Below are 15,000 nucleotides of genomic sequence, written 5' to 3'. Positions count from 1 at the left end.
TTTGAGATACTTATACACTTTGAGTTAGTGAGTTTGCCTATTTGTTAAAATGTTAGGGTAGATTGCTTTTGTAGTTACTCTAGAGTGCTTGTGAATTCGGAGATCCACTCTTTTAAAGGCGGGGGGGGGGGGAGGGGGGATATTGTAAGGGAACACTGTATATATGTTATACTCGATGTTAGGGCTGGGAGCACGTGTTCTGTCGAGATCGAACTCAATGTGATCACAAGTGACAATTTTTCTGTAACCTAGTACGATGGTATTTGGACAAAAGAAAAAACAAATAGTTTCCCGGGAAAGTCCTTTTTATTGGCGTTGCTTAGAAAAAAATACTTCAGTAAATTGAAAAACTGATTGAAATTTAAAGGAAAATGAATAAACTCTTTTGTTCTCCTGTTTCACCTTAAGGTGACAAAACAAAGCTGAATCTAAATAAATATCCTTAACAACTTTCTCGACAGCTGCTTGGAGAATGATTCCTCGTCTAATTTAACCCATTACCAAGAAAAAGTTGTCTGTAACTTTGCCCAACTTCATGTCAAAACAGCGTGGGTGGAGCTTAATCTGAATCAATAAATTAAATAAATCTGAAACTGAATCAATAAATTAAAACACCTAGTTTTACGTATACCTTGGTTGTCGCCTGTTATGTCATTAGCACTAAATATCATGTTCCGACTACCTCTTCAGCTGCTTAAGGTAAAGTCTGCTACGAGCCTAGAAGGCCCATCAGGCCGACTCTTATCGCAGGTTTCTATAGCATGAAGCGACTGCTAGTCCATCGCAGGGTTACCCCCAGCATTAGATTCGCCAGTACCTATTTATACACCTGGGTGGAGAGAGGCACCGTGAGAGCAAAGTGTCTTGCCCAAGAACACAACAAATTGTCCCTGGCCAGGACCCAAACCTAGACCAATCGATCCGGGGTCGAGCGCACTAGCAACGAGTCCACCCCACCTCCCACAAGCTGCTTGATCGAAGAAAAAGATTTTCCTAAAATTTATACAGGACGTCAAGCCAAATCAATGCATTCGGTTGATGAAATGACTCGATACGGTTCAAACATGTTCAAAAGAGGCCTTTAAAACATTTAAAATAACCAGCAAACTTTGACTCAAGTTCTAATACGTTTTAGCAACGAATTCGCCAAATTAAGAAAGGCTTATGACATACAGGGTCTGGACCTGTAACTATTTCTGCATTTGCATCTTTTTTCGTCGTTGTTTTTGTTTTTGTTAGGTTTTTTTTTTGTTGTTGTTGTTGTTGTTTTGTTTTTTTGTATCCCAGTGGTGCTGGCAACAGTCTCGCTTCTTGAGCCGATTGAATAATGAAAACAGTCGAATAAAATGAAAGTCAGCTTCTTCCTCCTTTCTTAGCCATTGAACTGAATGACACAAATTTTAGATAAGCGTACCGTGGCATTGACTTCGAAGATGATTTTAATCCTGCTAAGAAAAACTGCTCCCAAAAACTATCATTCTAAAAGTTTCGTTCGGTAAGAAAGGTCAGTAAAGTTGAGAATTTCTTTCATTGAAGGAAAAGCATATAATTAAGGCTTTACTCAAAATGTGTGGACTTTGAAAAACAAGATACTATTTGTATGTTTCCAAGAAAAAGGTGCAGGTTAATGATTTAAAGTTAAGTGGTTGACGGTGCGTTCTTGACAAAATCTTGTAATTTTGTAGCTTCAAAGTGCTTTTTTGGAGCGCACGAAAAGAGATCTGAATTGCATACGCACCTGGAAATTAGTCATAACGCTTTCGTTTAGGAAGCTTCTCTGGTAGGTATTGGTGTTTTTTTTTTTCCTTACATCCGTTAAGGGCTTTCAGGATTCGGTCAATTCTGTCAGGGTTTTCATTTGTACGTATTAATTGATTCCTTTTTCTTTTCTTTTTTTAAGTACAAGCAAATGTTTAAGTACGCAAATTAAAATGGTTCCCAGTCAGTAAATGGACAGATGCACTTTGGAATCAATCGGCAAATTCCATTTAAAAGACAACCAAAAAAACCAAATGGGCCTTCGGATACATTTTACCTGCAGTTTCCTTAGGATTTTCATGCCTGGGAAAAAAATTTGCAAACATGTCCCACTGACGTTTGAATAAATTAAGAAAGTTAAAAACAGTGCCACCTTTATAATGACGCTTTCGGCGGCGTTTGTGTACCTTTTTTTTTCCAATAACACCGCTTCGAGGGCTTTTTATTGGTTGTTGACATTTTGCAGAATTAAATTCTGGCCGTTAGAATTAAATTTAAAATACTGAGAGGCATGCAGCTTTACGACAGTTTTTCTTTGGTGTATCCTGGCAAAATTGCACGTAAAAGTTAGAGACAGTTAGAGAGCATTTTCAAATTTGTCATGAACATCCTAAGATTGAGAAACATTTTGTGTGACCACGTGTTTATTGACGCTTTCGGCATTTGTCAAATAACTACTGTTTGAGGTCTCTTGTTAATGGTTGTTGACATTTGTAGATTAACTTCTAGCCAATAGAGATCATAGTTAATGCGCGGACATGGTTATGCAACTAGAAAAGTTCTTTTGTTTCATGTTTATGTCCGTATTTTTGGCCTTCACCCTAAACAAAACCCACCTTTTTTTTTTTCGAGAAGATAACCAATCAAATCCTTCTATTAAATTATGGCCAACTAATTTGAAAATCCGTGCGAAGGGAAAACAAAATATTGTGCAGGGTCACGATCCATTCAACATCGATTGCGACAACCTTGTTCTCGCTTTTGAAGGTTTACAAGGGTTCTTGAACAGTCCCTCGATTGACTATGCAGAGGTATAAAATATTCTTTCTTTTTATATGATTAGCTCTTTGAGGGGGCAAGATGAACCAAATCGCGCGCTGTGATTGGCTACCCGAGCAGGCAAGATGGAGTGATACTGCCCGCCCGAGATTTCTCGCTTGGTCCCCCAAGATCAAAGATCATTTTTTGGTGTTTTAAGGAATATAATAAATCATTCTAATCGCCGTAAGAGAGTTTGGAAATGCCCATCGACATAAAATTGGATTCCGCAATCGGAACCTACTTCAATATCCTTGAGGTATGCACATTTGTGACTACCAAGAAGAACAAATTAACAATAAAAATAAAAGACATGCGACTGGCCTTCTGGCGTGGTATGTCTATGGCATCCCACATTCTAGTTAAATTACACATTTATCTTTCTGGTAATCTTTCGCGATTTTTCGAAGTTTACCCGTAGTTGTAGTTCACCGTAACTGGACATTTTGTGTTAACTGTTTGTGCATCCCACTGATACGCCCTTATAGGCGTCTTGTTGATTATTATATCAACATTTTGAAAGTCAAGTGAAGCTATGATCTTTGCAGTTATGTGTGCAATTTTTGCAATTGCGTAGAGAAGCCTGAAAAATTCAGGACTTCAACGGGGTGTGGACCCATGACCTCGCGATTCCGGTGCGACGCTCTAACCAACTGATCTATGAAGCCACTGACGTTGAGAGCTGGTCATTCGTGGGTTCTAATTGTCCCGTGAGGAATGAAATGAATCATATATGAACTGCGGATATGAAATCAAGTGTAGCTATGATCTTCACAGTTACGAGTGCAATAACTCACGGGACCATCAGAACGGGACCATTAGAACCCACAAATGACCAGCTCCCAACGTCAGTGGCTTCAAAGCTCAGCTGGTTAGAGCGTCGCACCGGAATCGCGAGGTCACGGGTTCAAACCCCGTTGAAGTCCTGCAAAAATTGCACTCTTAACTGCGAAGATCATAGCTTCACTTGATTTCATATCCGCAGTTCATATATGATTCATTTAATATACCATTTCATCATTTTGAAAGTCATAAGGTGACAAAATACCAATTAAGTCTGAAGATATTGATCCACAAAGGAAGCCGAAATCTTGTACGAAGGACATTTCTCTCATAAAGTATGTGCACTATGATAGGCAATTTAATTAAAAGAGCTGTATTTTAATGTACAGACTGTTTGACTTTAGCCCATGCTTTTCCAAGCGGTTTGACTGCGAATAGATGTAATTAGCATTTTACTAAATCTTGTTTTCTCACCCCAATAACTTACGATACCTTGTTTTTCCTGTTCATTTATAATGGCCTTTTAATTTTGGACAAAACACGCGTTAAATTATTCCCTCTCGTCACCATTTAATTACTCGTACTAATCAGGTAACGTTACAGCTCTCGACTTCGGTCAACGAGAGGTACATATTTTCTTCTAAACTGGTGTATTCCTGTGCATTGCTTTTTTTAACCTTGTCCGATCAATATTTGACATTGAAAAGCTACTTGAGGACAATTATTTGAACAAAGTAGGAGTGCCGGGTCTTGGGAGATCTAACCAGCAAATAATTTGAGGAGACAAAACGGAGAAGACCGTTTCAACAAACACCAGCGTTCCGTTGACAGACCCACTTATTTTTCAAATCAAACAACTGTTTCTGAACATTACACCAGCAATAAATACATGCCTCATGACATATGGAACTCATGCCAATGTAACTCATCCCCACATCTCGTAAGCTCGATTACCAGCCGCTGTTTCGGGAAATAAGCCAGCGCTCACTCCCGAAATCTCGGCTGGACGCGTGAGGTGAGCCATTGTTAATCTCCGCCAATCAGAAACTCGCCTGCACAAATCCGTCTGGCATAAATTATATGTTTTGGCTGCGAAGGTATCCCTTGACCCGGCCTGTTCGAGGTTTACAGTGATTTAAGATAGGAAACATCCAAGATTGCGACAACGAAAAGTGTTCGAGAAGCTGGAGAATGGGAATTGTGTCGTTTTCTACCGCCTGAGCTCGCAAACCCCACTGATTTTCTAGTTGGCGCCAAGGTCAAAATACGGTTTTCAAATCCATTGCTATTGCAATTTTCTCCTCATACTTCGCTAATGTAAGAGCAAGTAAAATTCCTCAAGATCAATTGAAAGTACTGCTGAGTTTATTGCTGGCAAAACGAGGGGGGCCGATGAGGTCGACTGAGAGTTAAAGCAGCCGAAGATTTCGTTGATGATTCGCCGGTTGAATTCAAACTCACATCGATCATTTAACCACAAACTCAAGCTCGTATCATCTGGAAACTTAGCACAGACGTTTTAAGCACTTTTATGTAATTTCTGTTTTCTTAAAATCAGTGTTTTTGGGATGTCTAATGCTATTTCCCCGCAACTATTGACTTCGCATAAATTATATTTTGAATTTACGTCACAGACACAATCTATCGCTCACGCGTCCAGCCGTCTCTTCTCGGGGAGGATACCCGAACTCGAGTGAGCGGCGGAAATCGAGCCTACGCATCTCGTGACTCCATACTCAAAGCCCGAGAAGCGTTTCTAATCGAAAGGGGCCAAACACTTAACCCAAAGGTATAAACAAAAAAGAAGAACTGTAAATAATATCTATATGTAACCCTACACATATATCTATATATTTACTTCTTAAACTTGAATAGAATAAATTTAGAGAGCGCTCAACTCTGAGAGGAGCAGTGATAAAAATGATCAATGGTAGCAAAATTTCACTTCATCGTTTTATAGCAATAAAACGATGAACTGAAATTTTGCTACCATTGATCATTATTATCTATATATTTAGACATTTTTCTGCAATCTTACAACTAGTTTTCTTAACTTATGGCTATTATTTGAATTTCAAAAAATTTTAACGGCAAATCATTTAACTCGCTGAAGAAGTCAGGCCGTGCTTTATGAAATATTGGAAAAACCAAATACTATATATCTCTTCACAGCTATACAACCAGCCTTGAATTATTATTATTATTTATTTATTTATTTTTAATTGAAAAGATAATCCGAGGCGAAAAATTCCAAAGTTTGGTTAAATGAAATAGCCTAGTCAAACATCGGACAAAAGAGCCCACTCGAAGTGAAGTGGACGTTTTACAGAATGATTATTTGTAATTATCGGTATGTTAAAAATTCATATGCTTACTAAAAATGCGTCTTTGAAGTTTAGTCTGTAAAATTACAAGTCACCACGTAAATTAGCAAGGCAATGAACTCGCTAAGGGCGGAGAAAAGTGAGCGAATGTGAGAATGATGTACACCTATTAATTACACGAAATGTTGACAATGGAACCCATTGGGAACGCGAAAAAAATATGAGCCCCAGGTGGGATTCGAACCCACGGCCCTCCGTGATGTAGTCGGATGCTCTAACCATTGAGCTACTGTAGACTGTATGGTAAGCAAGGGTGAAATGTTGGTCTTTAATTAGACTTGCCTCACGCAGCTACAGAGTCAAATAACGACTGACAGTACAGCTCATCACTGCATCGCGCAGTCACTTGAAACCATATCTGAGATGCGGACAACCAACCACCTAAGTGAGCAAATGTGACAATGACAATGGAACCATTGGGAACTCGAAAAAATGGAGCCAAGATGAGATTTGAACCCACGACCCTCCGTGATATAGTCGGATCTAGTCGTGACCTAGATCACGGAGGGTCGTGGGTACAAATTCCATCTGGGGCGCGGATTTTTCAGAGTTCCCAATGGTTTCCATTGTCATTCTCACATTCGCTCAGTTGGGTTGTTGGTTGGCCGCATCTCAGATATGCTTTAAGGTGACTGTGCGATGCAGTTATGAGCAATGCTGTCAGTCGTTATTTGACTCTGCAGCTGCGTGATGTAACTCGAGTGAAAGACCAACATTTCACCCTTATTCACCATACAGTCTACAGTAGCTCAGTGGTTAGAGCATCCAACTAAATCACGGAGGGTCGTGGGTTGGAATCCCACCTGGGGCTTGTATTTTTTCCGCGTTCCCAATGGGTTCCGTTGTCAACATTTCTAAGAAAGACATGACAATTGGAGTCGCTTCGGGAAAAAAGGCCAAAGTGGATTGAGAAATGATCACTGAAACTGACTGAGCGTCGAACGAAACTGAATAAAATCTTAACAATGGTGCTGTTTAAGTGTCAACATAGGAGATCTTCCTCTACGGCTGCTTGAAGAATGGTTCTGCACTAGCCAAAGAACACAAACGCAAACAGACTAAAGGCCAATTTCTGGAGAACATTGGATGTGGGTCGGTCGAACGACGTCATATTGATCTTTCTTAATTTGACTCTACAAAAAACACAACAAAAAGCAATTAAATCTGCGAAAGACAACAATATGAAATACTGGGAATAATCTCTGAAGGCGCCAGGGAGGCCAGACAAAACCTAACCAAAAAACTCCCGACCTTCAATTCCCCCGACAGGAATTACAAACCAAGAGATTTGGAAACGCCAAACAAATCTTCGTCGGAATACTTGCCATATCTCTGTTTACTCGAGGCACATCGCCAACCAGCATGCATATCAATCAAGCTTCCATTTAAGAGCCGACAATCAGGGTTTGAGGCCGCTCAAATGACGGCCACCCGAAGAGGGCAAACCTAAGTGGTAAAAGACGCGCCGCTTGGAAGAACCAAGCTTTTTTTTTTTTTTAACAAACCTTATCGGTGGTTCAGGCCCTTAGAACACAAAAACAAACCCGCAGTAAATTAAGATTTAACGAAAATCTAAACGCAAGACAAGCATCCTAAACATTACGAACCCACTGAAAACTGACGGCCTTTTTTTATACGAGGCTTTTTGCCCTGGACCCTCCAATAAAAGGTCAGGTATCCTGGGTAGAGGGAAGAAAGACTAAACATATGGCCGGAACGAGCGTGAACCGGAACGCAAAAAAAGGCCAGAAAACGGCTGAAGGACATTCGGGAATAATCAGAGTGTCGCAGCCACTGCAAGCTTCTAGATGGCGCACACTCTGAGCCACCAAATTCACTGGAGGGCACAGCCAGTTGTCCCAGCGACTCCAGTTCTGAATGAAGGCATCGACGCCGCAGCTTCCTGGTGAAGTATCCTTAGAATTAAAAAGGGGTAGTTGAGAGTTGTAGTGGGACACGAAACGATATATCGTGTGAGGACCCCACCGAGCGTCCAACAAAAGAAAAACAGAAGGATGCAAGGACCAATCGTCTGGATCGATGAACTGACTCAACATAAGGGCTCTTTCGTTAAGAGATCGAGGAATCCACTGGGCTTCCAAAACGATGGTGTTCTCTAAGCACAGCTGAAAAATGTGACGAAGATGGCTTTTTGAGCTACCCACGGAGACAATGCGAGCCTCGCTTTGGCTTTCGGTCTTAACAATTACCCTTTAAGACTAAAGCTGGGATGCGTATGAGACCAATACGTAAAGAATATCTTTGAGCTCACGAAAAGTGGAACTCTGGGCGGCTTCTTCAGACGTCCACATCCAACGGCTAACGGAATCACCTAGACAAGCGGAAAAATCTCCAAAGGCAAAGCTACTGGCGTCAGTGAACACCACGGTACACGGTGACGCAGGAGGACTGATAGAATTTCCGTTGAAACGATCAAGATTGCACAGCCAGAACCTCAGCTCTTCCAGCAACAAAGGAGATTAGGAATGATTTGGTCCCACCGACTCGACCGAAAAACCCAAATACTTTTGGTGGTCTGGATAAATATCAACGTGGTGATCGCCTGATTTGAGATCCCAGGAAAAAAAACCAATGATTCCCATCAATAACTTGCGATAAGGAAGAAAGATCTTCGTACTTAAACTTGGGTTTAAGAAGAAACTCTTTGACGTGACGAAGATTAATAACGAGACGGAGCTTCTTACTCTCTGCCATAGTAAAAGGGTTGACACAATATGGCGGTAAATTGTGCTCAACTATACACCCATTACGAAAGACTTCCGATATGACCTCAGCCACAAAGTCAAGGTGTTTACAGGCAGTAATGTTATTCCGAAGAAAACAACAAGAAGGAAACTGACTGAAAGGAAGCCTATACCCTGCATTAGTGACACTTAAAACAAAATCCGAAGCAGCTAAGCATGAAGCCCAAAATTCAAAAGAAGCTTTCAGGCGCCCTTTAATGCTGGTATTTTCACCATAGCCGGGATTACACTCAGCCCCAGGCTAAACAATAAACGCGTCGAAAGTATTCTCAACTTCCTGATCTGGGACGTTACCATGATCTAGCCATTCAGGAATGACTGCGCAAACGCAAACCTTGATAAAAGAAACTAAAACATACATGAGAACAGTAAAGCGGACGAAATAAATAATTGGTAAAGCAACAAGAAAAACGTCATGTATCATTCATACAGTTTTCGACCCGAAATGGACAGAAGTTAAAAACGCACGTGCAGGGCGTGCAAAGCTATTGTTTTTACCCACTAAATATGCACATTTCTGACGTTCTTGTTGCCCCCCCCCCCCCCCCCCATCCCCCTCCTTCTTATCTGTGTTGCTAGCAAGACAAAAAAATGTTGGAAACTTAAGCAGTCAACATTGAAAGAAGGAGAGGGGAGAGGAAGTGGGAAAGGTTTAAATTCTAGATACGGTGGGCATTGGAAGCTAGAAAAGGTGTTTTTCAATGAAAGTGTCTCAACAATTTTGCAACTTGCTGTAGCTTGTATCTTGTAATTTAACATTGTTGCTTTGGAGCAGCTCGGAAGACGAAAAGAAATCTACCGACTCCCGGGAGGTAAAAGGGGATTAAATGGACCTGTCCGTCATGCAACTTGCCAAACCATGCGACACTGTAGGTAACATAAATTCTATTTGACTCGAATTTCACGGTGGCCTTACAAAGCTTATATTCTATATCAAACTTGGTTATCATGCTGAAAACGTAAGAATAAACAGTACACTACAAACCTGAAAATATTTGAATGGACCAATCTTAAATTTCAGTTCCACATATATTGCTTTCAATTAATTCAAGTATTCTCAAATCAAAAACTATTTATCCTCTGCTCTACTGAGAGCATGCGCGGGGTGTCTGTTGGAACAGAAGTGTTTTTTGAGTAGGACATTTTCCCCTCCCTCCATCGCGTTTGTTGGGATGTTCAAGAGTCGAATTAAACGACGAAAACTAGAAAGAATAAAAGGGGAGACCGTGGGTCCTTGGAAGAATCGCCGAAGGAAGTGAAAAAACTGAACACTCAGTCTTCTCCATCTCAGAAAATCGAAGGAAATATGGCAGAAGGTGAAACCGCAACTTGTGATGCGTCCTTTCAAGAAGAACCAACGCTATCGCAATTGCGAGATATTTTAGTTAATCTGGAAAGCTCTGTGGCAGCAATATTGCAAGACAATGCTAATTTTAGAGAAGAGCTCTCGCAATTTAGAGCGACTTTTCAGTCACATGGCCGCGACTGTTCTAAATAAGATAATCGTTGTAATAAGGGTAATTAGTGACGTCATAAAGCGCGATCTCTTTAGTCCAATAAACCTACTGACTGAACCAGGACTTATCTTTTATGTTGTGTTAAAATCGCAACATTGGTGCCGAGACCCGGCTCTTTCCGACCAAAATGTCAGAAGAGCTTCGAAGACTGAAGTCAGTACGAGGTTCGTACAGAGGGGGCATTGCACTCAAGAGTTCAAAAAAGCCGACAGACTACTGACATTAGAGCCGCTCAACACCGCCGAACTTAAAGCACTTCAAGATCGACTAACAAGTAGAGGAAGCGACATATCACAAATGGACTCACAAATAGCCATGGCCATTTCCGAGGAAGAGCTAGAGAACGAGATAGAAGATGCCTTGTCAGTTCAAGACACCATCTCCGACTACAAGTTCATGATAAAGGAAGCATTGAAAAACGATCAACACGATAAACCGGTGAGTTCTTTCCATGATAACAATAGTTCAACGAAACCGACAACTACGCGAATCAACGTCAATTTGCCAAAACTCAGCATTCAACCATTCAACGGCAATCAATTAGAGTGGCTCACTTTCTGGGACAGTTTAAGCGCAGCGATCGACGAACACACCGAATTGAAGAACATCGAAAAAATGAATTATTTACAAAATATGCTTAAAGGAGAGGCAGCGCGCGCGATCGCCGGACTACCACTTACCAACGAAAACTATACGAAAGCAATCGAAATATTGAAAGAACGCTTCGGCGATAAACAAAATATTATCAATGCATACATGGAATCTCTGACCAGAGCTACCCCACCGACATACGAAATATCGAGTCTGCGAACATTTTATGACTCCTACGAATCAAACATTCGTGGTCTGGAGGCCCTAGACGTAAAAACCGACACGTACGGCTGCCTTCTTATAACGATACTCTTGAAGAAACTACCAGAATGCATATGTTACGCGATATTCAGATCTGACAGTTCGGCGGATAAGTCACTTGACAAGTTACGAATCGCACGTGGACGAGAAATTGAAACAATCGAGAAGGGTCGCCTGTCAACCACGAAAAGCTACGAGACATAAAACGAAGAACCACTTGTTCCGACAACGGGAACGATGCTATCCAGAACGCAGCCAAGAACGCAGAGCGAGAAACAACGCCCGAAACAAAAGAAATGCGCCTACTGTGACGGTAACCATTGGTCAGACAATTGCAGCGAATTCGTAACTGTGCAAGAACGTTACCAAGTACTACAACGACAACAACGTTGTTACAACTGCCTGGGCACAAATCATAACAAAACAAATTGTTTTTCTAACTGGCGCTGCATGAAGTGTAAACAGAAGCATCATACTTCACTTTGCCACGGACAAACACAAAATCCGCCAAAAGATACCGCGTCTAACCCGTCGACCTCAAAGATCGAGCAAACGAAAGCAAGCACACACGACGAACCGAAGGAGACTCACAAAGAGAAGAAAACCCACTCAGACAATACCCACGTAGGAACAACACAGTTGCTAGATCTGCAACAGAATCAAATCCTAATGCACTCAGCTAGAACAACAGCAATCGGCCAAGGATTTCAATGCTCACAGGCACATATTCTATTTGATACAGGACGTTCATCACAGAAAGCATGAGGAACCGACTAAACCTCAAAACTATACGCAAAGAACTCCTTGACGTAACCACATTTGGCGATATCAAAACCACCAGAAGAAACTACGACGTAGTCTCACTCAATCTAGATACGGGAAAGGACAGTTTATCATTAACGGCACTTGTAACTCCTACAATCTGCCCACCACTGAAGATAAAAGCTTTCGAAATTCCCTCCGAACTAGAAGGTCTAAAACTAGTGGACACACCTATCGGAAACTCAGAAGTGGATATACTTATCGGAAACGACCAGTACGGTCACCCGATCATTGGCAAGATGATCAAAACGAGTAACGAAGCCATGATCGCTATCGAAAGCAAATTTGGCTGGCTTCTAGCAGGAACCACCTCTAATATACGAAACATCAACACAATGGGATGTCACCGGATAGACACCCAGTCCGCCGAATCACAACTCGACAACATACTCACCAAATTTTGGGAAACAAACCAAATCTCCGACGAACGCAATCGGGACGATTCCGTCATGAAAACATTTCGAAAAACAATCAAATTCAACGACACTTCGGGTAGGTATAGTGTTGCATTGCCGTGGAAAGAAAACAAAAACGATCTGCCGTCCAACCTGAACCTCAGTGTAAAACGACTAGCCAGTCTCCAGCGAACCTTAATCAAAAGAGACCACGAACTTATCGGCAAATACGACAAGCAACTGCAGGAGCAGCTTCAAATGGGATTTATAGAGATAGTACAGGACATGCATCACCACGAAGGAATCGTCCACTACATCCCTCACTTACCAGTGTTTAAAGAGGATAGCGCAACAACAAAAATGAGAATAGTCTATGTCGCCTCAGCAAAGCAAAACTCCAATTCACCAAGCTTAAATGACTGTCTTCACACCGGAGAGAGCCTAATGCAAGACCTGACAGGAATTCTTCTCCGATTCAGAGCACACAATGTGGCATTCATCGCCGATATCGAGAAGGTATTTCTCCAGATCGAACTCCACCCAAACGTTAGAGACGCCACGCGATTTCTTTGGCTTAAAGGCATCAACAAACCAGCCACCGATACAGATAACTTACGAGCATATAGGTTCCAACGCGTCCTATCTGGAGCGACTTCGTCACCCTTTCTTTTAATTGCAACAATCCAGTATCACTCAATGAAAGCAAATACATGGATAGCTACTGACCTCATCAACTCAATGTACATGGATAACGTGGTGACGGGGGCTGACAGCCAGGAAAAGGCCATGGAATACTATACATTATCACGAAAATATTTGAAGGACGCTGGAATGAATCTGAGAGAATGGAATTCGAGCTCACCAAACCTTAACATCAAAGCAAAAGAAGACAAATGCGCCGCTAAAAGTCCGCAAACCAAAGTACTCGGTCTAAAGTGGGATGCGACACTGGACACGCTATCACTCTCACTCGATAAGATGATAAACGACATTTCACAAGCTACTCAACAAAAGATGAGCAAAAGGTCTGTCCTAAGCATCGCCTCAAAAGTATTCGACCCTCTCGGATTTGTTGAACCTATCACCGTTAAGCAAAGATCATGATACAAGACATATGGAAACAAAATATGACTTGGGACCAAGAAATAAGGAATGGCTTAAAAGAACAGTGGATTAAATGGCTCGACGACATTAAAAACCTGTCCATGTTCAAAATACCAAGACCATATTTCAGTGACAACATCACCAGCAAACAACTTGATATATTCTGTGATAGCAGTCAACGACCCTACGGTGCGGTTGCATACCTCCGAAGAACATCAGGAAACATGACGCAAACAAGCTTCGTAATCGCCAAAACAAGAGTCGCACCCGTTAAGACTTCCACGATTGGAACTACTAGCAGCACTGTTAGGAGCCAACCTAGCGACGTACATCACGAAAACTTTACAACTCAGAAAGGAATGCGAATCGTCTACTGGAGCGACTCACAAATTGTCCTATCGTGGCGTTCATCCAACAAAAGACTGCAACCATTCGTACACACGCGAATACGCAAGATAACGCAAATAACAGGGACACATAAATGGATGTTCTGTCCCACATCCTCAAACCCTGCAGACTTAATAACACGAGGAATAAGCACAACGATGTTCTATCAGAATAGAGCATTATGGTTTGAAGGTCCATCGTGGCTAAAAGCACCGAATGACCAGTGGCCACAAGTTCAGTCAAAGGAACCTATCACAGACATAATCGACAGTCCACAAATGCATATAATAGTCAAATCAGATAGCCCTAACATACTTGACTCAATAGACTTAGAGAGGCACAGCACCTTAAACAGAGCGATCCGAGTAACGGCCACACTCCTTCACTACACAGATATATGGCGAAAAAGGAACACAAAGTCTACTATTACAACTGAAATAATGCAGGGTGCTCGACTTGCATTACTAAAAGGAACCCAAAGAAAATACTATGAACGCGAAATCACTTGCTTGAAGGCGAAAACGAAGTCAAAACAACCGGCTATCATGCAGCAACTAGGACTGTTCCTCGATGACCAAGAAGTACTTCGCTGTCGTGGTAGACTACACTATGCAGACCTTCACTATGACACAAAATTCCCAATTTTGTTACCTAAAAATAGCACATTAACTTCATTGGTCATCCAACAGACACATACAATGCTCAAACACGGTGGAGTTCAGGACACATTAACTCAAATAAGACAACAATTCTGGATACCCCAAGGTCGACAACTTGTTAAAAGGCTCATATCGAAGTGCGTTATAAGTAGAAAACATGAAGGACCACACCCTCATTCCGTTCCAACACCACCATTACTCAAAGAACGGATCTCACAGTCACAGCCCTTCCAACACACAGGCATCGACTTCGCAGGACCTATGTACGTCCGTAACAAGAATACTACATCGAGCAAGGTCTATGTATGCCTATTCACCTGTAATGCCATAAGGGCAACACATCTTGAACTGGTTGAAGACCAAACAACTGAAGCCTTTCTAAGAGCATTCAGACGATTTATAGGCAGAAGAGGCGTTCCGGAGACAATCATCTCTGACAATGCCAAAACGTTCAAAGCAGCCGCACAAGACCTAGAAACTCTACATAGCGGAATTCTCTCTCACACTTCAACTTAGAAGTTCCTTGCAAACAATGG

The 15,000-nt window shown here is 41.7% G+C and overlaps 2 protein-coding genes and 1 non-coding gene across 3 annotated transcripts; 2 read left to right on the top strand and 1 right to left on the bottom strand.

The window, feature by feature from the left end:
- Positions 1-6,126: 6,126 nt before the first annotated feature.
- On the bottom strand, positions 6,127-6,200 carry Trnac-aca (transfer RNA cysteine (anticodon ACA)). The gene has a single exon. It is a non-coding gene; the product is annotated as a tRNA-Cys (tRNA).
- A 5,658-nt stretch (positions 6,201-11,858) lies between these two features.
- LOC137981735 (uncharacterized) lies at positions 11,859-13,418 on the top strand. Its single transcript, XM_068828794.1, has one exon. The coding sequence runs from the start codon at positions 11,859-11,861 to the stop codon at positions 13,416-13,418; it is 1,560 nt and encodes a 519-aa protein (XP_068684895.1).
- A 23-nt stretch (positions 13,419-13,441) lies between these two features.
- LOC137981734 (uncharacterized) lies at positions 13,442-14,980 on the top strand. Its single transcript, XM_068828793.1, has one exon. It carries the CDS (start codon positions 13,442-13,444, stop codon positions 14,978-14,980), a length of 1,539 nt encoding a protein of 512 aa, XP_068684894.1.
- Positions 14,981-15,000: the final 20 nt, after the last annotated feature.

Source organism: Montipora foliosa, chromosome 13 (genome assembly GCF_036669935.1).
Source record: "Montipora foliosa isolate CH-2021 chromosome 13, ASM3666993v2, whole genome shotgun sequence".
Taxonomy (NCBI): Eukaryota; Metazoa; Cnidaria; class Anthozoa; order Scleractinia; family Acroporidae; genus Montipora; species Montipora foliosa.
This window is presented reverse-complemented; position numbering and strand designations above follow the sequence as displayed.

Excerpts from the sequence above, each read along its gene's own strand:
- LOC137981735 (XM_068828794.1), top strand. The coding sequence starts at position 11,859 with ATGAGGAACCGACTAAACCTCAAAACTATACGCAAAGAACTCCTTGAC.
- LOC137981734 (XM_068828793.1), top strand. The coding sequence starts at position 13,442 with ATGACTTGGGACCAAGAAATAAGGAATGGCTTAAAAGAACAGTGGATT.